This window comes from Adelges cooleyi, unplaced genomic scaffold (genome assembly GCF_023614345.1).
Source record: "Adelges cooleyi isolate 19-005CV unplaced genomic scaffold, UGA_ACOO_1.1 ACOO_flye_CR_arks_rails_tigmint_CR_PRNA_21, whole genome shotgun sequence".
NCBI lineage: Eukaryota > Metazoa > Arthropoda > Insecta > Hemiptera > Adelgidae > Adelges > Adelges cooleyi.
Genome location: NW_026095871.1, coordinates 3,528,359 through 3,545,468, shown reverse-complemented (window position 1 = coordinate 3,545,468; position 17,110 = coordinate 3,528,359). Strand labels below are relative to the sequence as shown.

At 35.7% G+C, this 17,110-nt stretch overlaps 1 protein-coding gene across 5 annotated transcripts in view; it reads right to left on the bottom strand.

The window, feature by feature from the left end:
• Nucleotides 1–17,110, bottom strand: part of LOC126834520 (titin) — a 154,842-nt gene that overhangs the window by 71,546 nt on the left and 66,186 nt on the right. For 4 of the 5 annotated variants that reach the window (XM_050566496.1, XM_050566497.1, XM_050566498.1 and 1 more), the window contains exons 54-99: nt 16,925–17,072; nt 16,675–16,855; nt 16,351–16,608; nt 16,009–16,145; nt 15,278–15,941; nt 15,079–15,222; nt 14,614–15,012; nt 14,298–14,552; nt 14,084–14,227; nt 13,218–14,021; nt 13,011–13,149; nt 12,687–12,940; nt 12,470–12,606; nt 11,414–11,672; nt 11,094–11,351; nt 10,886–11,029; nt 10,559–10,810; nt 10,342–10,485; nt 9,999–10,256; nt 9,549–9,908; nt 9,291–9,467; nt 8,909–9,181; nt 8,540–8,829; nt 8,340–8,460; nt 7,868–8,273; nt 7,548–7,803; nt 7,062–7,475; nt 6,454–6,993; nt 6,109–6,315; nt 5,647–6,045; nt 5,255–5,516; nt 5,023–5,176; nt 4,826–4,959; nt 4,532–4,763; nt 4,287–4,458; nt 4,004–4,190; nt 3,589–3,651; nt 3,150–3,379; nt 2,942–3,063; nt 2,721–2,874; nt 2,284–2,385; nt 2,019–2,219; nt 1,512–1,742; nt 1,117–1,420; nt 857–1,045; nt 591–754 (exon numbers count right to left, since the gene is read on the bottom strand). In XM_050566496.1, coding sequence (XP_050422453.1) covers nt 591–754; nt 857–1,045; nt 1,117–1,420; nt 1,512–1,742; nt 2,019–2,219; nt 2,284–2,385; nt 2,721–2,874; nt 2,942–3,063; nt 3,150–3,379; nt 3,589–3,651; nt 4,004–4,190; nt 4,287–4,458; nt 4,532–4,763; nt 4,826–4,959; nt 5,023–5,176; nt 5,255–5,516; nt 5,647–6,045; nt 6,109–6,315; nt 6,454–6,993; nt 7,062–7,475; nt 7,548–7,803; nt 7,868–8,273; nt 8,340–8,460; nt 8,540–8,829; nt 8,909–9,181; nt 9,291–9,467; nt 9,549–9,908; nt 9,999–10,256; nt 10,342–10,485; nt 10,559–10,810; nt 10,886–11,029; nt 11,094–11,351; nt 11,414–11,672; nt 12,470–12,606; nt 12,687–12,940; nt 13,011–13,149; nt 13,218–14,021; nt 14,084–14,227; nt 14,298–14,552; nt 14,614–15,012; nt 15,079–15,222; nt 15,278–15,941; nt 16,009–16,145; nt 16,351–16,608; nt 16,675–16,855; nt 16,925–17,072 — 11,323 coding nt within the window. The remainder of the gene's footprint in view (nt 1–590; nt 755–856; nt 1,046–1,116; nt 1,421–1,511; nt 1,743–2,018; nt 2,220–2,283; nt 2,386–2,720; nt 2,875–2,941; nt 3,064–3,149; nt 3,380–3,588; nt 3,652–4,003; nt 4,191–4,286; nt 4,459–4,531; nt 4,764–4,825; nt 4,960–5,022; nt 5,177–5,254; nt 5,517–5,646; nt 6,046–6,108; nt 6,316–6,453; nt 6,994–7,061; nt 7,476–7,547; nt 7,804–7,867; nt 8,274–8,339; nt 8,461–8,539; nt 8,830–8,908; nt 9,182–9,290; nt 9,468–9,548; nt 9,909–9,998; nt 10,257–10,341; nt 10,486–10,558; nt 10,811–10,885; nt 11,030–11,093; nt 11,352–11,413; nt 11,673–12,469; nt 12,607–12,686; nt 12,941–13,010; nt 13,150–13,217; nt 14,022–14,083; nt 14,228–14,297; nt 14,553–14,613; nt 15,013–15,078; nt 15,223–15,277; nt 15,942–16,008; nt 16,146–16,350; nt 16,609–16,674; nt 16,856–16,924; nt 17,073–17,110) is intronic. The other variant, XM_050566500.1, reaches the window with a different exon arrangement.

Sequence of the window (17,110 nt, the reverse complement as noted above, 5' to 3'; positions counted from 1 at the left end):
TAATTTATGGTCAACCGGATTTATTAGATTATTATTATAATGCGCCAACTCATAGGCTAGATTATTCATCAAAGAAGTATTTTATTTATTTAAAGAACGGCTTTAATTTAATTTAATTTTAATTAAATTTATTAAAAAATAAAAATAGTATTGTTGGCCTTCCTTCACTGCCCCTTTCTCTCTCTCCGCGCACTCTAAATATATATTATCTCCCTTCCGCTTTCAACAACTAGACTTTCATTTTGTCTACAAAAATCACCAGCACAATAAAATGTGTTCGAGTTATTTTGGTTTTAAGGTTTTCGTATGTAAGGCTTTTTTATAACAGCTATTTTGAACCAATGGAATTGACTACATTGCATAATATAAATATATAATACTTAATATTTAATTACTTAAATTCTAAAAACAGAACATTAAAAATAATATTATAATGATTTATTTTCGCATGACCTACTAATGATTTTTTACTCCTAATACAAAATTATATTTATATTTTTGACTCAGTTGACTGTATTTATTCATCTCATGAAAATGTTGTTTTTGGCTTTGTTCAAAAAAATACCGACATATCGAATTAGGTTACTCACTTTGAAGTCGGGCGTGTCCGGAATCAGAGTGCCTTCTCTGAACCATTGAATAGTAGGCTGCGGCTTGCCAGTGACTTGAGTGCGAAACTGGGCAGAACTACCTTCCGGCACGACCACATCTCTCATGGGACTAAGCGTAGGAGCTTCGTCTTGATTTTCGGGTACTGAATGATAAATTTAAAAAAAAAACAGCCCATTAGCATAACATACATAATTTTGGTTTTTGGTTTGCTGATTAAGAAAAAAATCTGAATCTTAATTATTACCTATGACTTTTAAATCGGCAGACAACACTGCTTGACCACCGGCATTGGACACGAAACACTTGTAAGTGCCTTCGTCCTCAGGGAACACCTCGGATATATGTAAAGCCACGGTTTCGCCGTCCTGCGTCATCCGGAAGTATTTCGACGGTTTGATCACTTTGTCACCCTTTTGCCATTTCACGTTAATCGCTAGGGATGAGAAAACGACAATTGAGTAAGTATTACAATTTGGAATTGTATAACGTTTGGTGTACACTTACGGGGTTGGCCGGATATTTTACAAGTAAACGTGACCGGTTGTCCCTCGTGAATCACTTGGCCGGACAACGGTTGGGTAATTGCGGGTGCCTGTTCTTTGCCAGTGGGTTTTCCTTTGGGTTTGGTTTTTTGCTCAAGAGGTTGAACCAACAACTGCGCTTCGCATCTCGCCTCACCGGAGTTATTGATCGCGACGCACTCGTAAGTTCCGCTGTCTTCGGTTGCCGTTTCCAAGATCAAAAGAGTATACTGGTTGTCTTCATCAATCGTTTTGTAACGGATGTCCTGAGATATTTTCTTTCCGTTCTGCACGACATAGACAGACACACGATTCAAAAATTAGATTTCGTGCCAAGACTGTCAAGTTAAAGGAAAAGTTGTTATTTGTTATACATACCTTCAGCCAGTATACGTCTAAAGGTTTGTTGGCGCTGATTTTCACGTCAAACCTAGCCAACTGTCCGGCTTTTACAACCGACCCTTGAATGGTGGTCAGGAAACTTGGAGGTCCCGGGCCTTTCCTGCCGACTTGTTTGCGCTCTTCGACTACCAAGTTGGCACTGCATTTGGCTTTTCCTCCTCTGTTTTCGGCAATGACAGCAAAAACTCCGGAGTCTTCCATGAATACCTATAAAATTTAATTATAGGATCGGCATGAGTAACACTAACTTCGTTTTCGATTGCTTTATATAATCAGAGGTAGACATTAATACAGATTTTGATATGTTCATTAATCATAGTGCACCTATAAATTTACTTCTTGCTAAAATTTGATGGCTTTATAAATTAAATTTATAATGATAATATGTATTAATTATTTGATTAATCTTGTAATATTATCTTAAACTTATCAATTAATATGTTTTGCCCATCTCTGACTTAGTAAACAGTGTACGAGGCTAACTTGTCTAATGACGAGAATAGATTTTGTGCTGAACGTGTGAATTTGGAAGTCCGGTGAGTTTTGGATTAGGAAATCTTCTCTGTACCACTTAATCGTCGGCAATGGTTCTCCATCGAATTCCACTTCGAAACGAGCTTGGTCTTGTTCAAAAGCTCGACAAGGCTGAATTTTCTTAGTGAATATTGGTGGCTTTGATGGTTCCTAAAAAAAACAAATATGGTTAATGACACAGTCGGGACGAAATTATCTCGTTTCATTCACTTACTACTTTTCCTTGTACCATTTTCTCTTGAGTATTTCCGCTGTGTTCCATTTCGGTGGTTTCGGTAGAAGTTATTTTTCTGTTGATTTCTTTGTTACCTTGAATCTAATTATAAATAAAGATTTCTATTAATAAATTTGAAATCAAAATCATGTAGATTAAAATAGATTTGCTAAATAATGTGTAATGTCAATACGACAGCAGCGAATGGTTCTTTCATAGGATAATTCTAAAAATGAATATGCTCTGTAGCACTCAAAACGGTTAACGTCAGACCGATATAATAATATATTATATTTATAACATATCATTTGATAGTCTGGGTGACATTCACCGCTAAGAGTGACACAAGAGTATGCAATTAAATTGTGTATGTTTTACATGTTAGGTTTACTAATGAGCCACCGTTCTATTTACAAATACGTCTAACTAGTACTAACTTCTTTTTGAGTTTGTTTTTGCGTGGAAACATGCACTTCTTTTCCGTGTACAGAGGACTCCGAGGGATCTGGTACAAATTGTGAGTCGTGGTCGGCTCTGGCTTTAAGTATCTTCGTTTGCCATGGCATCAACTCTTCTTTTTTCTCTTTAACCCTGAAATAAATGACCAATAATTAAAAGTTTTATAAACAAATTCAACATATTAACAGGAAATACTTACAGAGTTTCTTCGAATTCATTAGCTGTTCCTTTATTTTTACTAACAATTTTTTCACCAGGAATTGGCATCTGATGTGATGCTTCACGTATTTTAGTTTCCTTTATGACCTGGTTTCCTTCCAACTTAACATTATAAAAAAAATAATTATTAAACACACTAATTTGGTACAGTTATCCTAAGCGTATGACAGTGTATTGAAATGCCTTACCCTGCTCAATTTGTTGTAGTATTCTTCGTTTTTCTTTTGTTTTACGGTTTCAGTCCATTCTGGTTTTGGTTCACTCAATTGTTTTTGTTTTATGTGCTCACCAACGGCAGATATCACGGTACTGCCATAATCAGACTGCTGTACGGTCGACGCCCTTTCAGTAAACACTTTTTCCAATTCGTTTTCCTGGAGATCCTTTTGGTATTGAACCAAATCGGAGTCATACCACGCTAAATACACATAGAAACCAATTATTATTACGTTTTTAGATAAAAATGGATACGGTTTATGGTTAATTACAAAAACAACATTCTAGTACTAAATTAGTTAAAATCTAAGCTCAACCATAATTTAAACTGTAATAATATTAAAATGTTAATAGTTTGGGTGGATTTTCCGCAAATGATTGGATTGATTAATATTTTTAGCAATAAAATACCTGTTTCCAAACTCCAAGAAGCGTAGTACCGCAGACAGTTAACAGAAACTACGAAGACTTCCTCTTGACAAGCCAATTTAGCAAGTTAGCAAAGCGACATGATACAAATGAACGACATTTGATATAAAAGATGATGGAGGAGGAACTAGGAGCTGTATTGTATTGTGTTATGTAGGTGAGTGTATGAGCGTGTACAAGTATAATATTTTGCTTAAGATTATTAAATCTACATACTTGAATATTATGAGTTTTTTTAAAAGCATTATTCACTTTTAAGACTTTCACAGTAAATGCACCTATATTATGTGCGTAATGCGACAACACAAATTGAACCGTTCAAAATTTCAGCATTAATAGTTTATATGCGTATATGCCTTCGAGTATGGCCATAATTTTGAATACATGTGATACTTACGTCTCGGTGAATTTTTCAATACACCTCTGTAGTCGTCGTGCCTGGACTTGACCGTCAACATGGTCTCGACGCGAGATTCTCCCACCGAATTTCTGGCGATCACTTCGACTTTTCCATGATCGTATTGTCTCGTTTTCGGTATGTCCAAGTGCCACATTCCGTCGTAGTTTAATTTATAACGCATACCCTGCGAAGCAACGTGATTTTTTAGTCACAACAAGCGTGTTATGTCTAATTGGACAAACTCCCATTTTCTACTTTTTTCTATTTGGTAACAACTTACATTAACTACAGTATTACCGTTGACCAGCCACATGACTCTTGGTCTAGGGAATCCAGTAACTCTGCAGCAAAATCTAGCCCAATCGCCTTCACATATGGTCACGGGTTCGGGTTTGCTCACAAACTGTGGTGGTTCCCTGCGTTTTTCTTCTTCTTCTTTTTCTTCGGGTAATCTTCAAGTGTTAAAAAATACATATAAATATTAATTTTAAATATTAACCCCATACGATGCTGCTGTATACTTACACTTGCCACGAAGCTTCCATTTCTCGGATTTTTTCAATGCTCTTCATTCCCTTCGGAAGCTGTGACTCGTAAATGATACCGGGTTTACCGGCCGTTTTTATCATCGCTCTAGTTTCATCTTGTCCGTATAAATTCGTAGCTCTACAAACATATTCTCCACTGTCCTCTGGGTACACCCATCCAAAGTTCATGGCGACATAACCGAAGTCATAAATTGGATTGAATCGGTTCTCTGATATTGAGAAGAAAGGATTATTAATTGGTAATGATATTTAACAACAACTAACAACGTACTGTGTCTTAATGGCTTTCCGTTTAAGAACCACTCAACCTTCATGTTAGGGTCACCCACTGGAGCGAGTTGACATTCGAATTTGGTCGACTCCATTTCGACTAATGATAATTGATCGTTGATTTGGGTTACGAACCTAAAATTATTTTCCAAATTTGTTTACTTAGTTTATATGTTTCTGATAATTTATTTAATTTACCTTGGTGGTTGCTTCTTTTCCGGTTCGTACAAATCGTCTTCGGTCAAATGTATTTCAGAAGTATACTTTTTAATAGCCGCTTCCATTTGAGTCAATGCCTCAGACTTTTTCATACCCTTCGGTACTTGATTTTGCAATAAAATTGTCGGTAATTCTAATGAAAAACACGTTTATATTTTTAATTTGAGAATGTCAAATATAATTAAATATTTTATCGTGGGACTGCACTCACGTTTACATGTAACCATAGCTTTAGTTATAGCCTCGCCGTGGTCGTTTACAGCCCTACATACATATTCTCCGGAATCTTCAGCATACATGGATAATATATCCAAAGAAACAAAGCCCAGATCAAATAATGTTTTGTATCTGTGTCCCGACGGAAGAGGTTTTCCGTTTCTGTACCATTCCACTCTGAGTTTTGAATCGTTTTTGGGTTCTACTCTCGTTTCAAAATGCACCGAACTAGCTTCCTCGACTGTCGCCGATTCGATCTACAAACAACAAGATTTCAATAGATAAATATTAGAACCCTTACATTTATTGTAAAATTGTATTTAATATGTTTAATTACAATGACCGTATATTATTAAAAACCAATAATAACTATGAAATTTGCATTACCTGCGATAAGAATTTAGGCGGTATAGCTTCTATCTCATCTGGAACTATTTTTTCTTGAACGGGCCCCTGTTCTAACGCTTTCAGTTTTTCACCACTCATACCATCGGGCAATTGAGAATCTAATATAACGTTCAGTTTGGCTGTGCACGTCAAGTTTGCTTTGGTTATCGCCGTTCCCCATTTATTGGTCGCTCTGCATATATATTCGCCGGAATCTCGAGAGTACACATAATCCATGTCTAATGAAATAAAGCCAAAATCATTTACTACGTGAACTCGTGAACCCGTGGCAAAAGGTTTTCCGTTAAAGAACCAATCGATGCGTAGAGTTGGGTCGTTAATCGGTTCGACTCTACACTCGAAACGCACAGATTTAGCTTCTTGGACGTCCAATGCATCCTAAAAAATAACTCATTATGTAAAAATAATATTATGTTTTCGAATTTTTTATGCGAACATTACCTTCAGTTCTACGATGAATTTCGGTGGATTAGGTTTCTCGTCTTCAGTCAAAGTTTCTTCCTTTTTATACATATTCTCTTCGAGTTTTTGTATGCTCTCTGTACCGGTTCTGAAATTATTTGGCAACTGAGGTTCCAAAACAATACCTTGTCGACCTTTCACTTGCAGCTTGCATGTTACAGTAGCTTCCCCATGTTTATTAGTGGCCTAAGAGGGACAACGTTGACGTTAATCAATTGAAGATATGTATATATATATATTTGTAATACATTTTTAAAAAGACATGTTTATTATTAAAAAATGTTATACGACTCAAGAGGTATTAAAATTGAATAAAGTATTTACCTTGCAAGTATATAGACCAGAATCTCGTATGTAAACACCGGCTACTTCTAAGATGACGAAACCAAAGTCATTGATCGTCTTAATACGTGATCCGGCCGACAGCACTTTGCCATTGTGGAACCAAGTTACCACCATACTCGGGTCGTTCGCAGGTAAAAGTCTGCATTCAAAGTGTGATAGCGAGTTTTCTGGTAAACTAAGGTCTGCCGGTGTAGTTATAAACTCTGGAGCTTTTCCCATTTCGTCTTCGGTTTCAATTATCGCTTTTGACTGACCAAGACCTTCGAGTTCGGCAATTTTGTCGATAGTTCCTTCCATTCCCTTAGGAAGCTGAGACTCCATGATAATGCTTCTTTTTCCTTGAACTTTCATGCTAGATATTGAAACTGCTTCCCCGTAGTTATTAGTTGCACGACACGAATAATCTCCGGAATCTTCAGGGTATACAGGAGAAATTTCCAATATAACAAACCCAAATTCACAGAACGTCCTGAATCTGGATCCCGCTTTTAATGGTTTACCGTTCCAGTACCACTCAACCTATTAATCGTAAATATCAATATTCATAAATATCATATATAATATGTATTAAAAGTTATAAAAATTACCTTTAAGTTTGGATCGTCAATAGGTGTCAAACGACCTTCAAAATGTGCGCTTTCGCCTTCTCGAAGACTGTCAATATTGGATAGTGGTTCTGTGAATATTGGAGCCTGGCGAGTTTCTGCAGACGCTCTTTCGCCTTTAGTTTTCATCGTTGAATCTTCAAGAGTTTGAATTTTTTCTAGTCCTCCTTCCATTCCCTGAGGGAGTTGTGATTCTAATATAAGATTCGTCTTTGATAAGCAACGAAGCTTTGCTTTAGTGCTGTCTGATCCGACTTTATTGAAAGCTCTACACTCGTAAACTCCAGAGTTTTCTTCGTAACAACAAAGTATATCCAAAATCACAATACCGAAATCATGGAATGTCCTAAACCGGTGACCGTGCTGCAACTTCTCGCCGTTGAAATACCATTCAACCTTCAAACAAATTTAAAAAAAAAATACGTTTTGAAGAAATTAAAAATAAATTATACCAGGTGCTAGACTTACAACAAGATTTGGATCGTTGACAGGAGTAACGCGAGCTTCAAAGTGAGCGCTTTGGCCTTCTTTCAAATTGGTTATATCTGTTATCTGACTAACGAATTTTGGCGCTTCTAATACTGGAATAGAAGGTGATCGCTGAGCACCTACAGGGTTCTCAAGTTCTTGGATGCGGGCTAAAGAACTGGGTTGCAATGAATCTACATACACTCCTCCTTTGCCGAAACACTGAATTTTAGCTCTAGTAGTGTCTTCGCCGTATCTAGATGAATAAAATGTGATTATTATTTAGTTATGCTTGACATACAACAACTTCAATGACTTACTTGTTACTTGCTTTGCAAACGTATTCTCCCGCATCGTGGTTTTGTACATAAGCAATATCCATGACAACATAGCCGAAATCGGAAATCATTTTAACGCGATTTTTGTGCAACAACGGTTTGCCATTATGGAACCACTCCACTTTCAAGTCGGGATCATTGACGGGTATTAAAGTGCACTCGAAATGAGCAGAATCGCCGTCTTTTAGTCCCTCGAGGCTTTCGATTTGGGACGTAAATTTTGGTTTCTGACCAGTTATTCTTTCGACGCACTCTAGAGTGACACTTGTTTCAGCTGTACCATAATCGTTAGTTGCTCTACATGTGTAAGTTCCAGTATCAATGATCTTTGTGCCGAGTATTTCAAGTACAACCATTCCAAAAGCGTAAATTGTGCGAATACGGTGACCTAATTGTGTAAGCGTAATATGTTAAACAGTTCTAATATACATATTTTTTTTTATCGATGACTTACTTGCTTCGATCACTTTTCCGTTATAGAACCATTCGACCTTCATTTTTTGATCACCAACCGGTATCAACGATGCTTCGTAATGAGCGATTTCACCTTCACTTAAAAATCCGAGATCTTTAAACTGTAATTATTATAAAACAATAGTTAAAAAATAATTAGCCATACCAGCAATAATATTATTAATTAAAAATGGTTGTTACTTGTGATGTGAATGCAGGAGCATGTCCAGTTTCTTTATCAATTACTCCTTGTTTTGGCTTTTGTAAGGATTCTTCTAAATTTTGTATTTTTTCTAAACCTTCTTCTCCTTTAGGATGTTGAGTATGCTCAATTAAACCATCTTTGCTACTACAATACACTGTAGTTGAAGTATACGTTTCACCAGAATGGTTGTAAGCCTTGCACGTGTACACTCCTTGATCACGATCATATACATCAGTAAGATCCAATGTGACAAATCCGAAATCATTGTTAGTTTTAAACCGAGATCCTAAACATGGTATTAGTTATTAAGTTATTAAATCATATGGAATTCAAAAATAAAATAAATTTACAAAAATCTTCATTACCTAAATCAAGTACTTGTCCGTTAAAATACCATTCAATTTTTAAACTGGGATCGTCTTTCGGTTCAACTCGAGCTTCCAAATGAAGTGGTGCACTTTCAGGGAGTATAAACTCAGCCTCCAGTGGTACAATGAATATAGGTTTTGGGTAAGCAGCTTCGGGCAAAGATGGTTGACGTTGATATTTATGAGCCAAAGTATCTTCAACTTGCTGTACTTTTTCCAGTCCGGTAATACCTTGAGGATGTTGTGTGTCTAAGTGTATGCCTTGGAAACCTATCACAAATATGTAATTTTTTCAATAAAAAAGATAATTATTAGATAATACAATTAACAATAATAATAATATATAAACAAATAAAACAACAGTAATAATTTTGTATACCAGTGCATTTTAGAGTTCCAGTCGTCACTGCGTATCCCTTGTCGTTAGTTGCTTTACAAGTATAAATTCCAGAATCCTCTGCAAGTGCTTGTTTAATATCTAACGTAATGAAGCCAAAATCGTAGGATGGTTTAAATCTCGACCCAGTTTGAAGCGGTTTTCCATTTAAAAACCATTCTAATTCGTAAAGAAGCGGAAATAAATATGTAAATTAGGGTTTAGTACATTTTATTGTATTTACAATTAGGAATTACGAACCTATTTTCATTGTAGGATCTTTGGATGGTTCCACTTGACATTCAAAATGAGCATCGCTGCCTTCTTTGCACTCCCAATTATTGAGATGTGATATAAATACTGGGCTTTCATACACGGGCTCAGGACCTTCAGGTCGTCCAGGTTGTGGTTTTTCCAAAGCTTCTATTCTTGAAAGAGAATCGGGATGTAAAGTATTGCTCAAAAGCCAGTTGGTATCTACTATCTTTAAAGTGCATGTCGATACAGCTTCACCCAATAAATTTGTAGCTTTGCAAGTATAAATAGCTGAATCATCGGGTCTCAAACTGTTTATCGCTAAAGTGATCAACCCAAAATCAAAGGTACTCCTTATTCTTGAACCTAGAATGAAAAAAAAATGTATATATTACATTAAGTTTGTTTTATACTATCCAGTTAAATTTAAATAAAAATACAAAATATTATACTAACCAGTTGTCAACGATTCCCCATTTTTGAACCATTCTATTCTGAGATTAGGATCTGCTCTAGGTTCTACTTGAGCTTCTAAATGAACGTGCTGACCTTCTACAAGACTATCTTGATTTTGCAAATGAGTAGTAAATACTGGAGCTTGTTGGGGTCTCGTATCTATAAACATCTCTGGTACTCTATTCATTTCTGCTTCTTTCAATTGAATTTGTTCCCATGAATCTGGTTGCAATGGTTCCCGTACAATCGATGAACGGTCTAAGCAAATACACTTTATAATATTAATACCGGTCTTATACAATTTCACAAGTAGAATTAATTCGTTTTACGTTTAAGTACTTGCCTCTTATTTTTAGTGAAGTGGAAGATACAGCTTCTCCAGCCCTGTTAATTGCTTTGCACGTATAAACTCCAGAATCTTCAGCAACAGTTTGGCTTATGTCAAGTGTGACAAAACCAAAATCATGTGTTGTGTGGAATCTCGATCCTGATAATTGAACGTTTTATAATTAGATAATTTTAATTTTAAAAAAATTTCTTAATATTGATTGTATATTTACCCATTTTTAGCTCAACTCCATTGACATACCACTCGAAGTGTAAAGTCGGATCTCCAACTGGCACCACTCTACATTCAAAGTGAGCATGTTGTCCTTCAATAAGTTCTGATGGTCCGGTAAGGAGTTGAGTGAAAATGGGTTTTTCAAAAACTCTTTCCAGTTCCTCTCGTTTCATCGGTTCGCTGCGTTCCAACTCGACAATTTTTTTCAGTCCTTCGGGGTGTTGACTTTCTAGTTGAATATCGTCTTTGGCTATTGAAAGCAACGACACCAAGGTTAGATATTATACTTTTTTTTAAACGATATAATTTCAGATATGAAACTCACTTCTAACGTGCATGGAAGCTGTAGTGACTGCCTCCCCTAGAACATTTGTAGCTTTGCAACTGTACACTCCATTGTCTTCGTCTCTGACGTGAGAAATATCTAATGATATGTAACCAAAGTCATATGACTTCGTGATTCTTGAACCTAAAATTAAATAAATGTCATAACTTTTGGCTCGATAATAGTGATATTTTTAATTATTTAGTACTCGTTTCTAATGGTTGCCCATTTCTGAACCATTCGACAGTCATAGTTGCATCGCCAACCGGAATAAGACGACATTCAAAATGAGCCGTTTGCCCTTCATTAATACTGTCAATATTTTGTAAAGGATGAGTAAACATTGGTCTTTGTTTTGTAATCGGTTCTGAATAATCAGGGCGTTTAAATGGTACCGCCAGTTCAAGTTCTCTAATTTTATCAAGTCCTTCTGGCCTTTGAGAATCCAAAATAATACTTCCACTATCTAAATGGGAACATCAAAACGTTTTAGTTACATAAGTGACAATAATATAAATATTACTTTACCTTGAACCTTCAAGGTAATATTAGAAACGGCTTGTCCCAGAGCATTAGTAGCTTTAACTGTATATTTCCCTGCATCTTCAGGCACAACATGACCGATATCTAATGATATATAACCAAAGTCGTGGGTTGTATGGAACCGAGAAGCGGAGCCCAGTGGTTTGTCGTTGTGGAAAAATTCCACTTTTAAATTTGAATCGTGAATCGGTTTGACTTGGCACTCAAAGTGGGCTGTTTTTCCTTCAGCTACCTCAGTAGTGCCCTAAACATTTTTTCATTATTGTTTTAAAGCACTTTTTTTTAATCCTCTTAAAATATTCTATTCAATGGTTACACTTCTATAATTGTGGATTGACCATCAGAAAAAATGTAGCGAATATTTCACCTTTTTTTTAAAAATTACTTTCCAACTCAACTTGTGAGGCCCAGGGATAAGGGATTTAAATGTTTAACACTTTTTTAAGAACATTAGTACCAATTTAGTACCGTAAAAAATCTATTTTTAAGTGCCACCCTAATATATATTTATATATATATAATACATCGCACCCCCGCTAAAAAATTGACACAACTGGAAAAATGCCATTTTCGAATAGTCATTTAAAAAAGTACAACATGATGTGAAATATTGTAATACCAAAAGGGACGTGCGCCATCTATCGGTGAAAAATAATAATAGACTTATGACGTTTTTACACACTAAAGATATGATATTTATGTAAAATATGCTATAATAACCTCGAAAATCATGTTTTTCGAGTTGTCTCACTTTTTAAGCGGGGGTGCAATATATATTTCAAAAAAAAATTAACATTCAAGTATAATATTTATAAGCAAAATATAATTGAAAAGACGCCAAGAATACTATTATATTTTAATTTTGTCAAAACTAGCAGTTACAAATTAAATATATACTACAGCTCTTGGCTAATTTTCAAACATGAAATATTAATAAATAAAGACTAGAGATATTTTTAAATTATTAAAAAAACATACGTATAATTCATCTTAACTCGACATCGAAGCTTAAAGTATTAAAATAAATAAAATAGTACAAACCCAGAGCTCCGTTAGTACGGGTGCCATTGGTGGAGGCTCATCTATCTCAAGTTTAGCTGGTCGTCCTTGAGCTTCCAGTTCTCGAATTTTTTCGAGACCATCAGGATGTTGCGTTTCAAGATAAATGCTCCTTCGAGCTAAAGAAATTAAATTACTTTTAAATTTAAATACGTGCCTTAATATTACATAAATCCTAATTGAACAGTTTTTCACTTACAAGCAACGTTAATTTGACAAGTGTTCACGGCTTCTCCTTGCTTGTTAGTTGCCTTACACATGTAAGTACCCGAGTCCTCTCCATAAGCATAAAGTATATCAAGAGCGACATAACCGAAATCATGTGTAGTTTTAAACCGATGACCAGTTTTAATTGATACTCCGTTAACAAACCATTCAATCGTCAAGTCTGTATCGTTAATCGGTTCTATTCTGGTTTCTAAATGAGCGTGTTCTCCTTCTTTCAGTTCCAGGCTAAATTTAATAAATATAGATATATTTTGTTTTGAAAACATATTATATATGATTTAAAATTATATTTTACCTGTTTAAAGGTGTGAGGAACACTGGTTTTTGTAATTCAAACTCAGCCTCTTTAGCAGCAGGTCTTTCATAAGCTTCGAGTTGTTTGATTTTTTTCAATCTGTCCTCATCTAATGTATCCAATTGTAGTCCGGCTTTAGCTAAAAGTTATAGTTTGTAATGAGTATAACTTGAACCCGTGAAATTTGAAAGGTACACTTAAACTTACAATCAACTGTTACAATGCAAGTAGTTACTGCTTCACCGGCGGCATTTTTGGCTTTGCACATGTATGTGCCTGAATCTTCTGGATACGCATAAAGTACATCTAAAGCAACGAATCCGAAATCGTAGGTCGTCTTAAATCTATGACCTTGCGGAATTGGTATTCCATTTCTAAACCATTCTACTTTCATAGTTGGGTCATTAACAGGAATTAACGTTGCCTCAAGATGAACACTTTTGCCTTCCGGTAGATGTTCGACATTTTTAAGAGGGCGGCCAAATTGTGGTTTTTCAGTTGCAAGTACTTCTTCAGCTGCAGCGCGCTTGTATCTCGAATCGTCTTCTAAGTATTGTATTTTTTGCAACGCTCCTTGGTGCTGCGATTCGCGTATAATGGAAGCACGAGATTGTACTCCTAACTTAACGGAAGACTCAGCTCGGCCAATTTTATTTATTGCCCTGCAAGTATATTCTCCAGAATCTTCCGGTAGAGCAGAAAGTACATCTAAAGATGCAAATCCAAAATCATAAGTTGTCCTAAACCGATGTCCCGTTTGTAAGGGTTTTCCGTTATGCAGCCATTCTAATTTCAATGTATTGTCTGGATAAGGTTCTATGCGGCATTCGTAATGGGCACTTTGGCCTTCCGATATGTGTTCGGTTCCATTCAAAGGTACAATGAACTTGGGTGCTTCAGTGACTTCAATTTCCTTTTCTTCTGACCGCTGGTACTTACTTTGGTCTTCAAGTTGCCTGAGTTTTGACAGAGCTGCCTCGTGTTGGCTTTCCAACTGAAGTGAAGCTTTAGCTATAACAAATTATAAATTTAACAATTAGTGATCTGTTTTATACTCTTACAATCACACATACATTGCACGTCTAGAGTGGCTGAAGTCACTGCTTGTCCGAGTTCATTTACAGCTCTACACGTGTATGTACCAGAATCTTCTGGGTACACATATTTGAGATTAAGAGCAACATAACCGAAATCGTGCATCGTAGTTACTCGATTAGCTGTAAAAACAAATAAATTGCTTATTGTAAATCTATAAATAACGCAAGTAGGTATAATGTTTATACGCACATGCTTGAATGGGTATTCCGTTCCTTAACCATTCTACTTTCAGCTTATCGTCACCAACCGGTATTAATCTGGCTTCGAAATGAGCGGATTGGCTTTCAACAGTTTTTAAGTCTCTCATTGGTTGAGTAAAAACTGGTGCTTGTGTAACTACATCTTCGATAACTGAATGGCGCTGATAGCGATTAGCGTTCTCAAGCTGAGATAAACGGCCTAAAGCTTCTTGGTGTTGCGATTCCAAGTATATTGATTTTCTCGCTGCAAATAAACATTGAATATTTAGTACATTTGGTGGTAATTGGGTGTATTATATACATACATTGTACGTTAAGGTTTCCAGATGTAATCGATTGACCCAGCCAATTTGTAGCGCGACACGTGTACGTTCCTGAATCTTCTGGTAGACATTGTAAAATATCAAAAGCGACAAATCCGAAATTATTGGTTTCGGTAAAACGAGACCCAAATTTAATCGGCACATTGTTATGGAACCATTCAACTTTCATGGTGCTATCGGATACAGGTATAAGTCTGCATTCAAAATGAGCCCTCTGTCCTTCTTTTATGTCACAATTTTTCAATGAAGTAGTGAAAATCGGTGCTTGTGTAGTGGTTTCTTCTACTTCCTCTTTTCTATGGTAGCGGGTTCGCTCTTCGAGGTATTGTATTTGTTCAAGTCCCATTTCATTTTGTGGTTCTGTCACTATGGCCTTTGAACCTAAACGTAACAAAAATGAGAAACACATTGTTATTATATTCAATTAAATTTGATTGCTAATACTACCTCTACACGACAAATGGCAGTTGGTTTCATCTGCTCCAATTAAGTTGATAGCACGGCAAGTATAAGTGCCTGAATCTTCTTCAATCAAATCAATTATATCCAACGCAACATATCCAAAGTCGTGAATAGGTCTAAATCTATGGCCTATAAAGCAGATGTATTAGTAAACTGTGTACTTTTTATAGAATATAATACTTACCAATTATAATTGGCCGTCCATTCTTGAACCATTCAACTTTTAGATTAGAATCAGTGACTGGTTCAAGTTTACATTCGAAGTGAGCATGTTGTCCTTCTTTCAGATTTTCTACGTTCTTTGGCTTAGTTAAGAATCTAGGCATGATTTTCACTTCTTCGTCGAACATTTCTGCTTTTTTGTATCTCGACGTATCTTCTAAGTATTGGATTTTTTCTAAACCACTTGGATTTTGGGTATCCAGTATCAAGTCCTTTTTAGCTATCACTTTTACTGAGCTCGACGTCACTGCTTCGCCCATTTCATTTCTTGCCTGACAAGTATAAACTCCAGAGTCTTCGGGATATACGCTTAGTATGTCTAACGCCACATAGTCAAAATCATAAGCTGGACGGAACCTGTGACCAATTTTTACAGATCGCCCATTTACAAGCCAATCAACTCTCATTGTTGAATCTCCGATGGGTTTTAATCTACATTCCAAATGCACATTTGTGCCTTCAGATGTTTGTATATTATGCAATGATTTTGTAAATTGAGGTGCTTGCATAACAGTTTCATCATCAATAACCATTTTTTGATACCTCGAAGCATCTTCTAATAACTGAATCTGTTCCAACGCGTATTCGTTTTGACTCTCAGTCAGTATACCCGAACGAGAGATGATCTATTAAATATGAGTTAATATAATATTTAAATGTATATGTATATTTTATATAATAAATGCAACCTACATTAACACATGCTGATGTGTGAGCAGATCCTAAATGATTTGTAGCTCTGACGGTATACTCTCCAGAATCAATTGATGTCACGTGAATAATATCTAAAGCCACGTAGCCAAAGTCGTAATAAGTACGGAATCTCGAGCCTATAATAAAAAAACAAAATTGTATAATTTAAATTAATTGTACATACACGTTATCGATCAAATTATACACGTTTTATAAATAGATACATTGATTTAAATGTAGTACAACTCATTGGAAGTATTTATTTTTCAGATAAAAAAACAATACCAATAACTATAAGTAATTTATATGTAAATTTATTTTTTAATTTGAAATACAACTTACCAACTGTAACCGGTTTTCCATTTTGGAACCATTCTACACGCATAGTGGGATCACCCATTGGTTCAAGACGACATTCTAAGTGAACGTTTTTGCCTTCATTGACTGGTTGAGGATCACTTAAAGGTTGAATAAATATCGGTTTTGATTTAGAAATTTCTTCAATGTCGTATTGAGGTTCAGTAAACTTTCTCGCTTCAAGATATGGAGCTTTTTCAACCACTCCGCGGTGCATAGTAGTTGTATCAATATTAGCACGAACTAAAAATTGCAATTGAATTTTAGTTACTTACAGCACAATTATTATATTATTTTTTGTCGGTCTACCTTCCACTTGCATAGTTGTAGATAACTGAGCTTCTCCAATAGCGTTTCTGGCTACAACCTCATATGTACCAGTATCTTCCGCCCTAACACTTAGTATATCCAATGCTACATAGCCGAAATCATGATACGTTTGAATTCTATTAGCGCTCATTATAGATCGTCCGTTGAAGTACCATTCAATCTATTTACCATTACATTTAATTGTTAGATGTTTAATAAAACCTAATAAAAATATAATTGTACTAATTACCTTCATTGTAACGTCATTTTGTGGCTCCACTCGAACCTCGAAATGAGCTCTTTGGCTTTCTGCTATTTTGTTAGTGCCTTTTAATGGTCCAAGGAATCTAGGCTTTTGAGTAACTATTGTCTCTTCTTCGGCTTTGCGTTTGTTTTTCCTAACATTTCGTTAAAATTATAATTTATAGCCGAATAC